Here is a 13,714-nt window from a genome sequence, read left to right as displayed (position 1 = left end):
CTCCAACAAGCCGTTTAGGACAGAGAGTGAAAACACATACTATACAGAGATGCTGTATGAGATACCAATGTGAGTTTGGAAAATTGCACAATGTAAATCTATTTTAGTATACCTCAACAATGGAATTATGATCAGTAGAAATGCCCATGACATGGGACCTTTAATATTGTATTTATTTACAAAGTAACTTGCGTAATTCTGTTTTACTTTTTGAAGCTGAAGTTCTTCCACAGGTTGCTGATGGTGGCCTGCACACCCGGGTTGTTCTCGTTATTGGAGTTTTTTTTCCCAGAACTAACAGGCTTTCTCCTCAGTCCACTGGCCCTGGCGGGGCCCAATGTCCGCACCTTTGCAGCTGGACTTTGGCTGCTGGACTTTGGCCGCGATAGACCTGAAACCTGGAGGTAGAAAGACCAAGAGTGGAAGATAATATTAGAACATAGAGGGACATTAACACGAGGGATGGGAATTGGAAGGCAAATTTATATTTGAATATTCAGCCCCAAAAAAAACGGTTGTCCAGTTAACATAATTGAATTAGTACTATACACACCACCACTGTAGTCGGTTTTGTTGTGGTGGCTCACTGAAATAGAGTTCTACATCATTGTATTCTGGGTCTGCGGTGAAATAGTCATCCCCAAACGGGGTGGAAAGACGCGGGTCTGCGGTCGTTGCTGCAGCTGGGCTGGTTCTCGCTGTCTGACCCTGGCTGCGCTGGTGCCCTCAGCCAGGAGCGCATGGTCAACAACCGCAGCGGTATCATCAGCGGCTCGTCCTTATACATTTCGGACAGGTTTTCTCTGATCTCCGAGAAGAGAGGCTGCGCTACAAAACGGAGGTGTTTGTGTTGGGGGGGNGGGGGGGGGGGGACTCTGGAGCAGTGGAAACGTGTTCTGTGGAGTAAAGAGTCACACTTCTCTATCTGTCCTCTGATGGACGAGTCTGGGTTTGGTGAATGCCAGGAGAAAGTTACCTTCTTTTTCTTAATGCTTCATCTTATCAAGTCATTTTGGACAATTCTATGCTTCCGAATTTGTGGAAACAGTGTGGGGAAGGCCCTTTTCTGTTTCAGCATGACTGTGCCCCACAAAGCAAGGTCCTTGAATGAAAGCATGGTTAGATGAGTTTGGTGTGGAAGAACTTGACTGGCCCCACAGAGCCCTGACCCCGACCCCATTGAACACCTTTGGGATGAACTAGAACGGACAGCGAGCCTCTCGTCCCACATCAGTGTCTGACCTCACAAATGCTCTTCTGGATGAATGGGCGTCTCAAAGACACACTCCAACATCTTGGAGAAAGCCTTCCCAGAAGAGTGGACGCTGTTATAGCTGCAAAGGGGGACGAACTTAAAATAATGCCAAATCATTTGGGATGGGATGTCAGAAAAGCTCCTGTAGGTGTAATGTGTAGGTGGCCCAATACTTTTGTCTATACACATTTTCATAACTACTAAATCGAATACCAGACTCATTTAGAATATTCGAATAATCATTCCCATCCCTAAAAAACACATTGTTAAACTGCTATGAGAAGTGAACTTGATTGACATTATCAGATTTTATTGTAACGTCGTTACCAGCAAATCCTACCTTTGGTCTGAGCATGTCAGGTCTCTTATCTGCTTCTGCTGAGTGGGCGGGACTTTGCTCTGGCTCAGAATCTTTACTTGAGTTGATTTCCTGAGGAAGCAAATGAAAGATGCATAAGAAGACAAAGTGATGCTACACGAATAGCTTTCTGCACACCCACTCATGAGCCATGAAACTCTGCTGATGATGAATGTGTGAAGGCTGGCCCAACCACAAGCACTGCATAAACATTTCAAAAGGAAGTGGAAATGTGTATGAAGTACGTACAGCTTCCTCCTGGTAGGAGGAGGAGAAGTTGCAGGTGAGGACTTCCTCTTTGTGGCAGGAAGTGGGGTGAGGCTGGGACTGGGTAAAGTAGGCGCTGTCTTGAGAAGGGGGTGAATCCGGGAGGTCCTCCCTTTCCTCTGGGTCTGGGTCAGTGGGAGAAGGAGGAGGGAGTGACGTGTCTCCAGAGGATCTGTGTGTCTTTGTAGACGAAGAAGAACTCTCCTTCTTGTAGTGAAACTGCTGCAGGGCGGCCAGGCCTGCAGAAGACTGAGGTGTTTTCTGATCAGCAGAACATGAGCTGCCAGACCAGCGGAACAGCTTGAGTCCCTGACTGGCTGAACTGGGAGATGTGGTGCTAGGCGATGGAGGTGGGCTGGGGGTGTCAACTGACGGAATGTCAGGAGCGTCGCTGTCATTGATCTGGTTGTTGGGAGAACTGTCCTGATTCACAGCTGTGGGCTCCACATCCTGAGGCAGATCCTCCCGAGCACACTCCTTCATGCTGACACTGTCTACTGAGCTACAACTGCGGAAGAATCTACACAGAATAAACACAACCACATCAGGACATTAGATTGCAGTTATAAATGTGGGCACAAGAATAAATCTTTCGATTAATAGGTGGGTGAAATAAAACATCCTAATTGTAAAAATAAATTAAAAAACAATAAAAAGAGGCCCCGTTCTACTTTTGGGGTTTTCCCTTCCCTGTGATGTTTTAGTGCATGTAAATGGTCTGCAGAGTTCCCTCCAGAGGGAGTTTCTCTCCCACACACCTCCTTGCCTCCATTGGACTCCTTTGTTTACTTCCAGAAAATAGTGACATCACAACGTAACACTAAGGCTTCTATTGGCTAGAGCTCAAACACATTGTACAAGGGGCGGGATATCTCTAAGCTAACCAATCACAACAGAGCCGGCCAGCTAATCAATCAGAGCAGACTGGGCTCTGGTTTCAGACAGAGGGTGAAAAGAGGTGCTGCAGCACAGGTAGTATGAGAACAATAAAGGGCTTTTTGAAAATTAAAGCATGGAGACATGTCACAGTGGAGACACTACATACTGATATACACCTGAACATGATCATAAGACAAAGATTTCAAGACAAACACTTCAAACCCTGGATGTGTGTATAATGTGCCACTAGATGCCTGTCAATACAACAGTGGTGTGCAACAGGACATGGGACTGCCGCTCACCAGTGCCAACATCAGTCCAGCACGGACAGCCATGATAGCTAAATTGAAAAAAATTATTTAGAATGGATCATGTGTTGTGCCTGCACCAGGCCATTGCTCTCTGCTCCTTGCTCTCAGCAGCAACACCACACAGGGCTGCACCATGATTCTTTTCCCCCCTCTCTTTGGACATTTCTCTGATTGCTGCATGTTTGATGGGCTGGGCTGAAACTTAGGCACTGCCCGGGTTTGGACTTGATGTATGCAGATTGAAAACACAATTGCCTTTTTGTCTTGTTTTTGGTGTATTTACACCCTTCCTTTCATATGGACAAGCACTATTTTGTAGCAACCCAATCACCCAAAACACTTTAAAATGCAAGATGTAAAGGGGCCTCCATTATATCACCTGCTGCATGTGGCCTGGCCGTCCTCCTCAGGCTCCTGGTTCCTCCTCTGCAGCAGGGTAGCGAAGCGGTTGCGGGGCCTGGTTATTGTTGGCTTCTCTGGAAGCTGGTCTGACCTGGATCTCTTCTGAGTGGGGGACGAGTATTGCTGCAGCACATCCTGGTCCGATACACTAGAGTCTTTAAGGAGGAAAAGAGAAGTACAGTGAACATGTCATAATAGGCTTCACACTGCTGCTTTCATTTGTTTTGCTCTATTATCTTGGCTCTGCTGTTTGCTGCCACAGAGATTCTGTTTACTTAACAACAAATACATTAATCGCAGACACGTTATTTTTGAAGGATTGGATATAGATATTTATTTATCTAAGGACTCTCAGAAGCATAGTCAGTAAATGGTTCCACAGCTTGCAGTGATCATACTTTATCATAAACTATTATTCAGATTGTTGTGTGTTTACTGGGAGGTTTAAATGGGTGCAGTGTGTTAAAAGATATGCAGAAAACTGCACATCACACGTTAACAGCTCACCTTCTCTGGGTCTCTTCACCTGCAGCTCTCTGCAGGGAAGCCTCAGACCAACCAGGCTGACGACTCTTTCCTTCCCCCTGGTGGAGGACGGCCTGTCTGGGGAGGCAGCAGGCCGGGGCGGGGCAACACATGCTGCCTTTAGGCCTCCACTCCAGATACTGGGCCCAGTGGGGGCTGCTGAGCGGTTCCAGCTGCGACTGCAGGGTTTAGAAAGCTAAAACAGGGACATTTGCCGAGTTATTCTATACGAAATATGACACTTATTTCAAAAGAACAGCTGATCTGGTACCTGCTGAATGGGTTTGTCTGGGCTGAAGTCGTCTATCCTCTCCAAGGTGTTGATGTCAAGGTTTCCCAGGGCCATCTGCGAGCCTTTGTCATCTCCTAGATTACTGAGTTCATCATCATCATCATCAAGGAATGGATGGTGTGCAAGTGAATGAGAGTTAATTACAATTCCAGATTTCTAAATAAAATATAACAGCTGGACACTGTATCATTTCCATTATTTACAGTGGTAATTTGGTCAGGAGCGATTCATGATGGTAGGATACAGTCCAGCGTAGCTGAGGGTGGCCGGGTCCATGTGCTCTGGGTACGGGTTGAGGGGAATCACTTTCCTCTTGACAGGATCAAACACCAGCTGGTAGAGGAAGGTGTTGTTGGCTCTGATGAATCCCTCAATGTATTCTTCTGGGACGGTGATGTTCATCTTCAGGTACTGACCCAACTTCCTGATCACCTGAAGGGAACAAGAGCTCACAATCAAATGTCTGCCACTGCACCCAGTTACATGGTTCGACTGACGCAAAACCTTTTGTGCTAGTGTGTAACTACTGACTCACTTTCTTTGTTCTTTAGTACTTTTGACCAATATTTGAATAATAAAAAACTGGAATTGTGTAGAGAACTTTCTATTTTTTACAGTTTGCACTTGATCGATTACCTTCAATATAAATATTGTGAAACCATATGCCTTAAAAAAAAGGTAAAACCTTTATATTGTGCAAGTTTTTTGTGTCCTATATATATATATATATATATAATTATAACATATAACTTAGATTACAAGAACAAATGGTGAAAATGAACAACATTTAGAAAGAACAAATGTAATAAGAGGAAATTTGTTCTTCCTGCATGAAGGGAGTTGGGTTAAACTACTAATATTTCCAAGGTCAATAAATACATGTAATGCCACATTCGTTAAGGGGAATCATTTATACGAGTTATACAAATCTACTTAAAGAATACCTACCTTTAACAATATCAAGTATTTTAATAAAGCAATAAGTTGGTTTAATTCAACTTTATGTTATTCAGTATCACTTTAAATCTGTTGGACCTAAGATGCCATTTTGATCATAAGCCGTTGGAAGATTTGATCCACTTTGAATCAATAGAGTTAAACTTAGAAGCAGGTTTGGTGTGCAGCCAACCATGCCGACCTGTCCTTGTTAAAAGTGAGGTACCTTGAGGATATCTGGGTCTTTGGCCAGACGGAGCAGCTTGCAGGCCTTGCCCAGGCCGATGCCATGTAAGGAGGCCAGATAGTCGCACCCAGAGAGGATGCACATGTGGCGAAACTTCTCCTCTGTGAACACGTTCCCAAGAGAGCGGCAGCGGCCCATGTTGTCCTGGTCGATCTCCAGGCCGTTGCCCTGCTTGTCCATTTTGAGGATCACCTGCATGATGTGAAAGACAAGTGATTTAGAAGCATAGTGTGAGCAGTGGGAGTATCTGAGGCTATTTCTTAAACATGGTATATGCAGGAATCCTGAATATGAATGTAATACCTTTTAAGACCTTTTTTAAGACCCTTTTCATACATTTTAAGACCTCATCGCCACTTTGAGTTTTAACCGGTTACATTGGCGACACACTCTACCTCACATTTACTATATACAGTATTGATTGTCCTTCCTCCTTATCTTCCAACCATTTGGACGCAAACTTGCATTTCCCCATAACGATGTTGTTTAACAACCGGCGTAAACGGACCTTCGCGCGCTATCAAGCAGTGAGCGTGTGATGTCCTGTTCAGATGACGTCAAACCCAACGGGATGCCATAAATAAACTACACAGAATCACACTACACACCTACGCAATGATTACATTCAGGCACACTGTAGAATACAACCTCTTTGGACAATTTATATACTTATTGAAAACAAGCTACAAAATGTAATACCTTAGAAAAGGCCGTTTAATACTTTTTAATAGCCTTAATTTTCGCTAAATTGATTTATCAACTTTTAATACTTTTTAAGACCCCGCGGACACCCTGTTAAAAGGTTGTTTTTGCTTCTGTCTAATGCATGGTTTGTTGCAAACAGGATGAACACTGAAGCCAATGCCCTTCTGATATCATCCGTGCTGGTTGGCCAACTGAATTGATCTTACACAAAGTAAGCATAGGAAATCTTATCCGCCAAGCAGAATTGAAACTGGTTTGAATGATGAAAATAGGCAAAATACCAGTACTCTTATCTCAATAAAAACCAGCACAGCCCTGTTATCTAAATCTAGCTTTATTTATGCAGGCTAACAAGTCAATATAGGCTCAAATAACCTGCTGATTCTTATTCAGCCTGTGATGAAAACACAACCTCACTAATATATCTTAAAAGCAGCTTTAAAGCCTATGTAAGTGTGTTTCATTTTGCTCACAGTATCCTAAACTACATTTAGTTAGATTCTCTTTTGATGACAAACTTTTGGTTAGAAAGAAATGTACACGCAGAAGTCTTTGTTATACGAGTCATGTTTTGCTGTTCCTACATAACACATTTGAGAAGTGTTTAGGAAGCCTCTGGTTATTCTGGATGCTCTAAAAATATCTCTTAGGCCCACCATTGTTAACCTTTTTCCAACTCAACAATTCCAGGTGGCTCATACTCCTGCATTTTAGTTGATTTCATGCAATTGGCGGACCGAGTCCTCCTCTCTGAACCTGTTGTTTTGTTTCGCACCAGAGAATGATTACTGCATTCACTACTTCTCAAACAAACCACATCATGAGTTGAACTACACCAGGGTTTGGTTTGTGTATGTGGTCCACAGTTAAAAGTCTGGGGAATGATCCAGCAGAATGACAATTAGTCTGGTCTTTTAGATATGAATGCAATTCCACATGAATTGAAAACCAGCTTCAAAGAACAAAAAAAAGGCCAGGCTCATGTTAAATCGTCAACATAGTCTGGATCATTCTAATCCACATACCAACCAAGGGGCTTTCCTTTTGAGCATTTACATACTTATGCAGCTGGAAATGCACCCTGGGTCTTGCACTCCTTACCTTCTTGCAGCCGAATGCCAGCAGGTCAGAGTCCTCTGTGATGACAGCCTGGGCCAAGCCACTCTTGGTAAGGTAAGCTAACTGAGCATCAGCTTCATATGGAGCCACCACACAGTCCACCCCTCTCGCCCTAGCAACCTGGTTGAAACAAAATGTCATACATCACTTCCCCAACAACATGATGTATGTGACCACAAAGAAGAAACCAAAGCATGCATTTGTGGGGTACAAAAAGAAACATTTGGTGAAGGTCTTATTTGAAGATTATACTTATTGAAGGCCATGTGTCACAAATTGATTAAAAAAAAAAGAAAGAAAAGAAAATCAATTGAAATGGATACTTGTGAAGAGATATTACAGATTCTAGTTTACTGTCTTTATAATCTACTCTATATTTTGGCAACTTTTACTTTGAGCAGAAATGTTTTGTATACTTTTAGTTCTATGTACCAAAACATACACATGAAGAAGAAAAGCCCATTCTTTTTCAGGGGGATTTCTTTCAAAGCGTTCCTTTTCTCAAACTCTATTCATGAATCTTTTTCAGTGTACTCTTAATATGAGCTTGTATGTTATTGCCATGTTTGAATATACTGCATGTTTCAGAACTCAGAGAACTCTATGATGTACTTGGAACCCGTTTGCCCCCTCCCCTATTGTTGCTACATGTTCTGTTAACTGTTAACATTGACTTGTTCAAATGGATAAATATTTAATATGTGAAGTTTAGAGCATTAAGAACTGTCATATAGTGCTTGTGGTATATTTAGTTCATACCATTATTGTGTACCGATATACAAGTTTTATAAACACTCAACATTATTACAGACTGACTTTTGGATCTTGGATTATATGAAGTAAAAATCAATCAATCAGCATGGGAAATGTCAGTTTAGCTGCCCCACACTAAACTCATATATCAGTCTACAATATATTTTTACAATATAAAAAAAGACAGACTCTTAAAAATGCGAGGAGACTCTGAGCCACTTCAGTGGGCAGCCCCAGAGTAAAGACACTCATATAAGTATGTTATATAGGAGAGATAGGAAGATAGGAAGTCCTCACCTTAATAAGGTTATGAGCCATTGAGGGGGTGATGTTCACACAGCGAGTGAAACAGTCCCTGGCTTCAGACAGTTTGCCTTCACGTAGCAGCTGCCGGCCTTTCTGAAGGTTGCTTTCTCTGCGTCTAAAGCGGAAAAGAAAGAAACTGAATAAATATTGGAACGCTTTACACTAAATCTCTTTAGCACAATATATTGTCAGTGTTAAAGATCCCATAATATGCTTTTCTGGTTATTACCCGTCCCCTTGTGTGTTATGGAGGTTTTTCTGCATGTAAATGGTCTGCAGAGTCACAAACCCTCAAAGTACACCCTGTAGCGAGTAAAACTCTAACACAGAAAAGACCTGTCTATGCTGCCCCAGAACGCCTCGTTGGAGATTTCTCTTTTTCCATTGTTTTCTTCCTGGGCACAATGACGTGCCCATACCCAAATTGATCCATTGGTCCGAATAGACCAATCTGTGGAGCCGTTACGTTACGTCCGCGGAGCCATTACGTTAAGTCCGTGGATTGGTCCAAATGGACCAATCCGCGGACTTCCTCACACACACACACTCAATCTTTTCTCAGCTGCAGCTCCGCCGATTCCTCCTCCCTGAGACGGCGGGACGCGGCGTGTGAGCACACACACAAACTCCCAGCCAGGCTGCGGGTCTATGTGTGTGTTCGGGCTGGGTTTCGCTGTGTCTCGCTGTCTCGCAGACGGCCACTGGGCGCACAGGGAGGGGGCAGGAGCTCCGACAAGCCGTGTAGGATAGAGAGTGAAAACACATACTATACAGAGATGCCGTATGAGAAACCAAAGTGAGTTTGGAAAATTGAACAATGTAAATCTATTCTAGTAGACCTCAACAATGGAATTATGATCAGTAGAAACGGACATGACATGGGACCTTTAAAAGCACACTTCAGATCTGTTGATCAAAACAGGTTGTTCATAAGGGTTGGAACCCCAAATAAGAGAGTCCATAAACACATCAGTCTCTACTTTTGCTTATGTACTATTAGCGGAAGCAGAGACTGATGTCTTTGTTGCTGACAAGGGGCTAAATAGGGGGACTCAATGTCATAACACCACGCATTAGCTGTCTTTAGCTAAGCGGTGGTGACGTGAAGTCATGTGACTGTGTTGTAGTTCCTTTTTAGCCTAACGTTAACTTTTTACATCTAGCGATTGCATTTACACAAAAAATATTTTAAAAGGGATGTTTATATGTTGAGATTATTCTTTTGAACAAAACAACAATTCCAAATCCAAACTAACTAAAGAAAGTTGATTATTCCTAAAACTGAAGGCTATGTTTCTGGACAAATTCAACGACATAAATAAAAATAAAAGGCAACTGTCTGGAGGGAGTGATTGTGTGGCACCACTGTAAGCAAAGACACAAGTAGGACAGTCAAATAGAGCTCAGCTTCCTCGTTAAAGATAACAATGAGGTGTAGGACCTTGATGTTCAACTATTTGTTTGCGGGGGGTTGTTTGGTCTCATCTGTTGGCAGGTCGGTACATTCCGCTCTGCACCTTCACACATAAACAATGTTGCTCTGTTGCGGTTGTGGAATGCATTCCTTCTAATAAACCAAGCTTTGTTTGAGCGTGTTTGTTAGCAGATATGCATACCACTGTATTATTGTGTTTGGAACAGGCCCTCAGTCATTCTCTGTCATGTTTCCGTTATAGTCACATTTCTTTTCTTTCATACAGGGTTCTCTGTGGAGTTTGTTTTGCTTTGATTCATGGTGCAATTCTGCTTTAGCTCCTTTCCCAACGTTAGCTTCACAGTATTTGTTATTAGTTTTTAAGCAGATGAGCATACTCCACTACTGCCAGTTTGTAGCTGTTCACAGTAAACACACAGATAAGCAACATTATCAGGATTATTAATCCTTATTAACCAGGATGACAAGTGAAGATTGTAAAATGACCACGTTGTTTGACTTGACATTGTTTTTGCATCTTAAACTGCATGGATGGTGACCGGTTAGCTCAGAGTGAATCATTAGCTGTTAGCTCCAGATACCTGGTCAAGCCATCAGCTAAGGAGGCTAAGCCAAGGCTGACTTCCCAACACCTCAGCCTGTGAACCATGATGTCACTGGGCCAACACAACTGCAACACAGGCCTGCTTTCTACCTCTTCTTTTCCTCCTCCTTTCTCTCTCTGTGCTGCAGTCTGTACCTTTGCCAGAGCTTGCCTGAAAGCATGCAGTTAGCCATCTCTGCTAACGCATGGTACAACAATTCTGTGTAAGCAGAAGCTATTTTTCTTTAAGCTGAAATGGGAATGGCTGGTCCACCTTAACATAGCCTGAGCCTTATAGTTGCCAACTTCAAGGCTAACCTTTTCGTATCTCTCCATCTTTAACCTATTCCTGTGTTTCACATTCTCTGATCACAGAACTCTGCTTCCAACGAGATGAGCCTTTGCCAGAAAGCATGCAGTTATCCATCAGTGCTCATGCACAGTACAAAAGTGATGTGCATGCAGCAGCTAGACTTCACAACAATGGGGGCAACAAGCAGTTAGCAACAAGCTAACTCTAGGAACATAATCTAGGGAGCTACCGGCTCCAAAAATAGCAAAAACATATTACAATACAAAAAGAGTTTAACTGGTGTAAATGATCATCAATATTTGATTGTAGGGGGTGAATAGTTTTTTTGAGAAAAGCGCCCCCTTTAAGGTAAGACAGCTCACACCCATACTGTGTGTTTATGACTGTTGAAAATGTGTGATCAGTTTGACGTGCTCTTAGTCCCAGTTTGGGACATGGAGACGACCTCTGATGAGGAGAGAAGCCGACTGATGGCTTTACTAGGACTTGTGAGGTCGCAGACAATAATATGCATGTGTCATGTACCCAGCCATACACTTAAGTGCAATACAGGCTAATACTCACTCTCTTCGAGCCTTTTCCACCTCTCGCTTTGAAGGCAGATTGCGTCCATCAAACACCAAAACTGGTTTGACACCGAAGTTCAACAGCATGTCCACAAATTTCATGCAGTACCACACATACCTAGAATTGGATAAATACAAATTATAATATCAGTTCTAAACAATATTACCCATTAATAGAAAAAAAGAGGATATAGATAATATAGACAAATAAAATAATTGGGTAATAATAGACCCACTAACCGTTAGAAAGAAAATATTTACCTAGCTATGAACACTTTCCTTTTCATTTCAGCTAGAATAATAAAAATGCTTACTGGTCAGTTGGTTCTCCTTTAGCGAGCTTCTCAGCACAAGAGAATGCTCCTTTGTGCAGCCAACAGTATGTGTCCACTGCCACGGTCTGGCCTTTGTATTTGTTCACGCTGATAGGCTCTCCAGCATCTTTGATGAACTGCAGCAGGCCAGAGATTCCCATGTTCAGCTGGTGATTTCAGCCACGCTTATTCTGAGACTGTAGAACAATCAGAAATACTGATAGAACAACTGTTCGAAATTGAGCAAAGATATATTCATGACACAAAACAGCTGCATATAGGAGTTTTCACACATGCCAAGTATGTGGACATTGTAGATTTGCTGCCTAGTGGTGCTGGCCATCTAGGCCCTTGGGTGACCTTTGCTGCCCAGCACTTCAGCTTTAGGACTGGACGTCTCAGTTGAGAGATGATAGGCAATACAGAGGAGAGAGAGGACAAAGGACATGCAACCTAATTTGCTCTTGAATCTAAGCAACATGTGCAGTCCACTGAAGACAGAGCTACTAACAGATTACAAATAACTCCTTATCTATTGTTTTTTTTCCTGACAGAGACAGATTCGGTCTATTGTTTCACTCAAAGGGAAACGATGAGTTATGTATAGTTATTATTAGAGTTTTTTTGTAAACAGATACTTCGTTTGCCCATTACAACCCTTTAACCGCATCCCGCCCAGCTTTAATGTAAAGTAAACCCAGTTCCCTCATTTGAGGATTAACCCAGCTAGCAAAGTAACGTAGCCCTCGTTCATCAAAGACAAGAGAGGGCTAAAGCTAGCAAACACAAACAACAGAGAACTTAGTTCTGAAAATTGAGTTTTCAGGTTACAAAATACCTACCTCTGGGAAAGTATGTGCGAGGAATTTAGCATTACGCCTCTAAAAATTATTTATCATTTGTGTAACAAGACCTTTGTATGTTTATTTGTTAGTAAGCAAGCAAACGTTAAATCGGAAGTGTACGTTCAAAAGTAACGTAGGAAAGTGACATCCTTTCTTTTGAATTCAGTGTACTAGTTCCTGCTCTTACATAATTAGCTATTATGACAAGATGACTTGAAAGGACTTTTCAGTATTTAATGGTTCAGTTAGTGTCTTGATGAGTTCATCATATTATATAACCTTACGAAGTATCCTAACTGAACACAGTGGACAGTCTCAACGGTGCCTGAAACCTCTGTCCGTGTGAACTGTAAGCAGTCAACGATGACACACATTGACCTAGACAACATGCAAAAGCAAGGAATATAATGAAGTAAATGAAAAACTTACTTATTTTTGTTATCTGTAATCAAAACATTCAGGCAGCTTGGAACGGCAGAAACTGGAGCGAGTTTGGTTTTAGCGGCAAAAGAAGGATTTCCGTACATGAGCTGCTGCAATTGGCCGGATGGACCGAGCATGGACCGAGAGGGAGGGATCAACGGAAGAAAAGGTCCGTTCCCAAACTGAACCGCTTCATCCAGCTACTCACGTTAACATGTTTATGTAGGCTAGTTACTAAAGACCTGTTTCACTAGCTGTATCTCTCTGTTCATGACCTGATTGAGATAAAATAACATGGCCTTATGTGCAACCTTTAGCATGTAATGTTAGAGCTAGTGATGATCCCACCCTCGTCTATATATCAAATGCGGTACACTGGTGAATATATCAAGCATGCAAATGAGCATGGCGCTCGCAGGAGGAAGATGACGTCCAAAACAGCTAGGCTTGTTTGAGACGCGTTGCGGCTCGCCTCGAAAGTAGACGAGAATAGCCGATCGCTATGGAATGCCATTTAAGCCAAAATTAAATACATAAATAATTAAATAAATACATATATATATAAATATGCCTATGAAATAAATTCTGAAATAAATAAATGAGGCAATAAATATGTATACATATACATTTAAATACACATTTATTTATTTCATGNTAAGGGAGATTTCTACTAAAAACTATTTCTACTTTCTACTTTTTCTAATAGACGCATTTCTGATCTACTGTCGTCTGGATTTACTCTGGTTTCTATGGAATGCCATTTAAGCCAAAATTAAATACATAAATAATTAAATAAATACATATATATATAAATATGCCTATGAAATAAATTCTGAAATAAATAAATGAGGCAATAAATATGTATACATTGTAGTGCCGA

General features: G+C 42.0%; 1 protein-coding gene across 2 annotated transcripts; it reads right to left on the bottom strand.

Annotated features, from left to right (window-relative positions):
* Positions 1-203: 203 nt before the first annotated feature.
* On the bottom strand, positions 204-13,211 carry exo1 (exonuclease 1). Of its 2 annotated transcripts, none has more exons than XM_010793650.1 (13): positions 12,841-13,211; positions 11,567-11,763; positions 11,251-11,370; positions 8,347-8,470; positions 7,279-7,416; positions 5,452-5,664; positions 4,534-4,721; positions 4,269-4,371; positions 3,980-4,193; positions 3,450-3,627; positions 1,863-2,400; positions 1,596-1,685; positions 204-398 (listed from the first exon to the last, which is right to left on the bottom strand). In XM_010793650.1, exons 2-13 carry the CDS (start codon positions 11,725-11,727, stop codon positions 204-206), a joined length of 2,262 nt encoding a protein of 753 aa, XP_010791952.1. In that variant the 5' UTR covers positions 11,728-11,763; positions 12,841-13,211. The 2 variants fall into 2 exon arrangements, with proteins under 2 accessions (XP_010791952.1, XP_010791953.1); XM_010793651.1 differs by lacking the exon at positions 12,841-13,211 and adding an exon at positions 12,696-12,759.
* Between the last annotated feature and the right edge of the window lie 503 nt (positions 13,212-13,714).

This window comes from Notothenia coriiceps, unplaced genomic scaffold (genome assembly GCF_000735185.1).
Source record: "Notothenia coriiceps isolate Sejong01 unplaced genomic scaffold, NC01 NC01_scaffold00037244, whole genome shotgun sequence".
Lineage (NCBI taxonomy): Eukaryota > Metazoa > Chordata > Actinopteri > Perciformes > Nototheniidae > Notothenia > Notothenia coriiceps.
The sequence above is the reverse complement of the archived record's forward strand: the minus strand, read 5'-3'. Positions and strand labels throughout refer to the sequence as shown.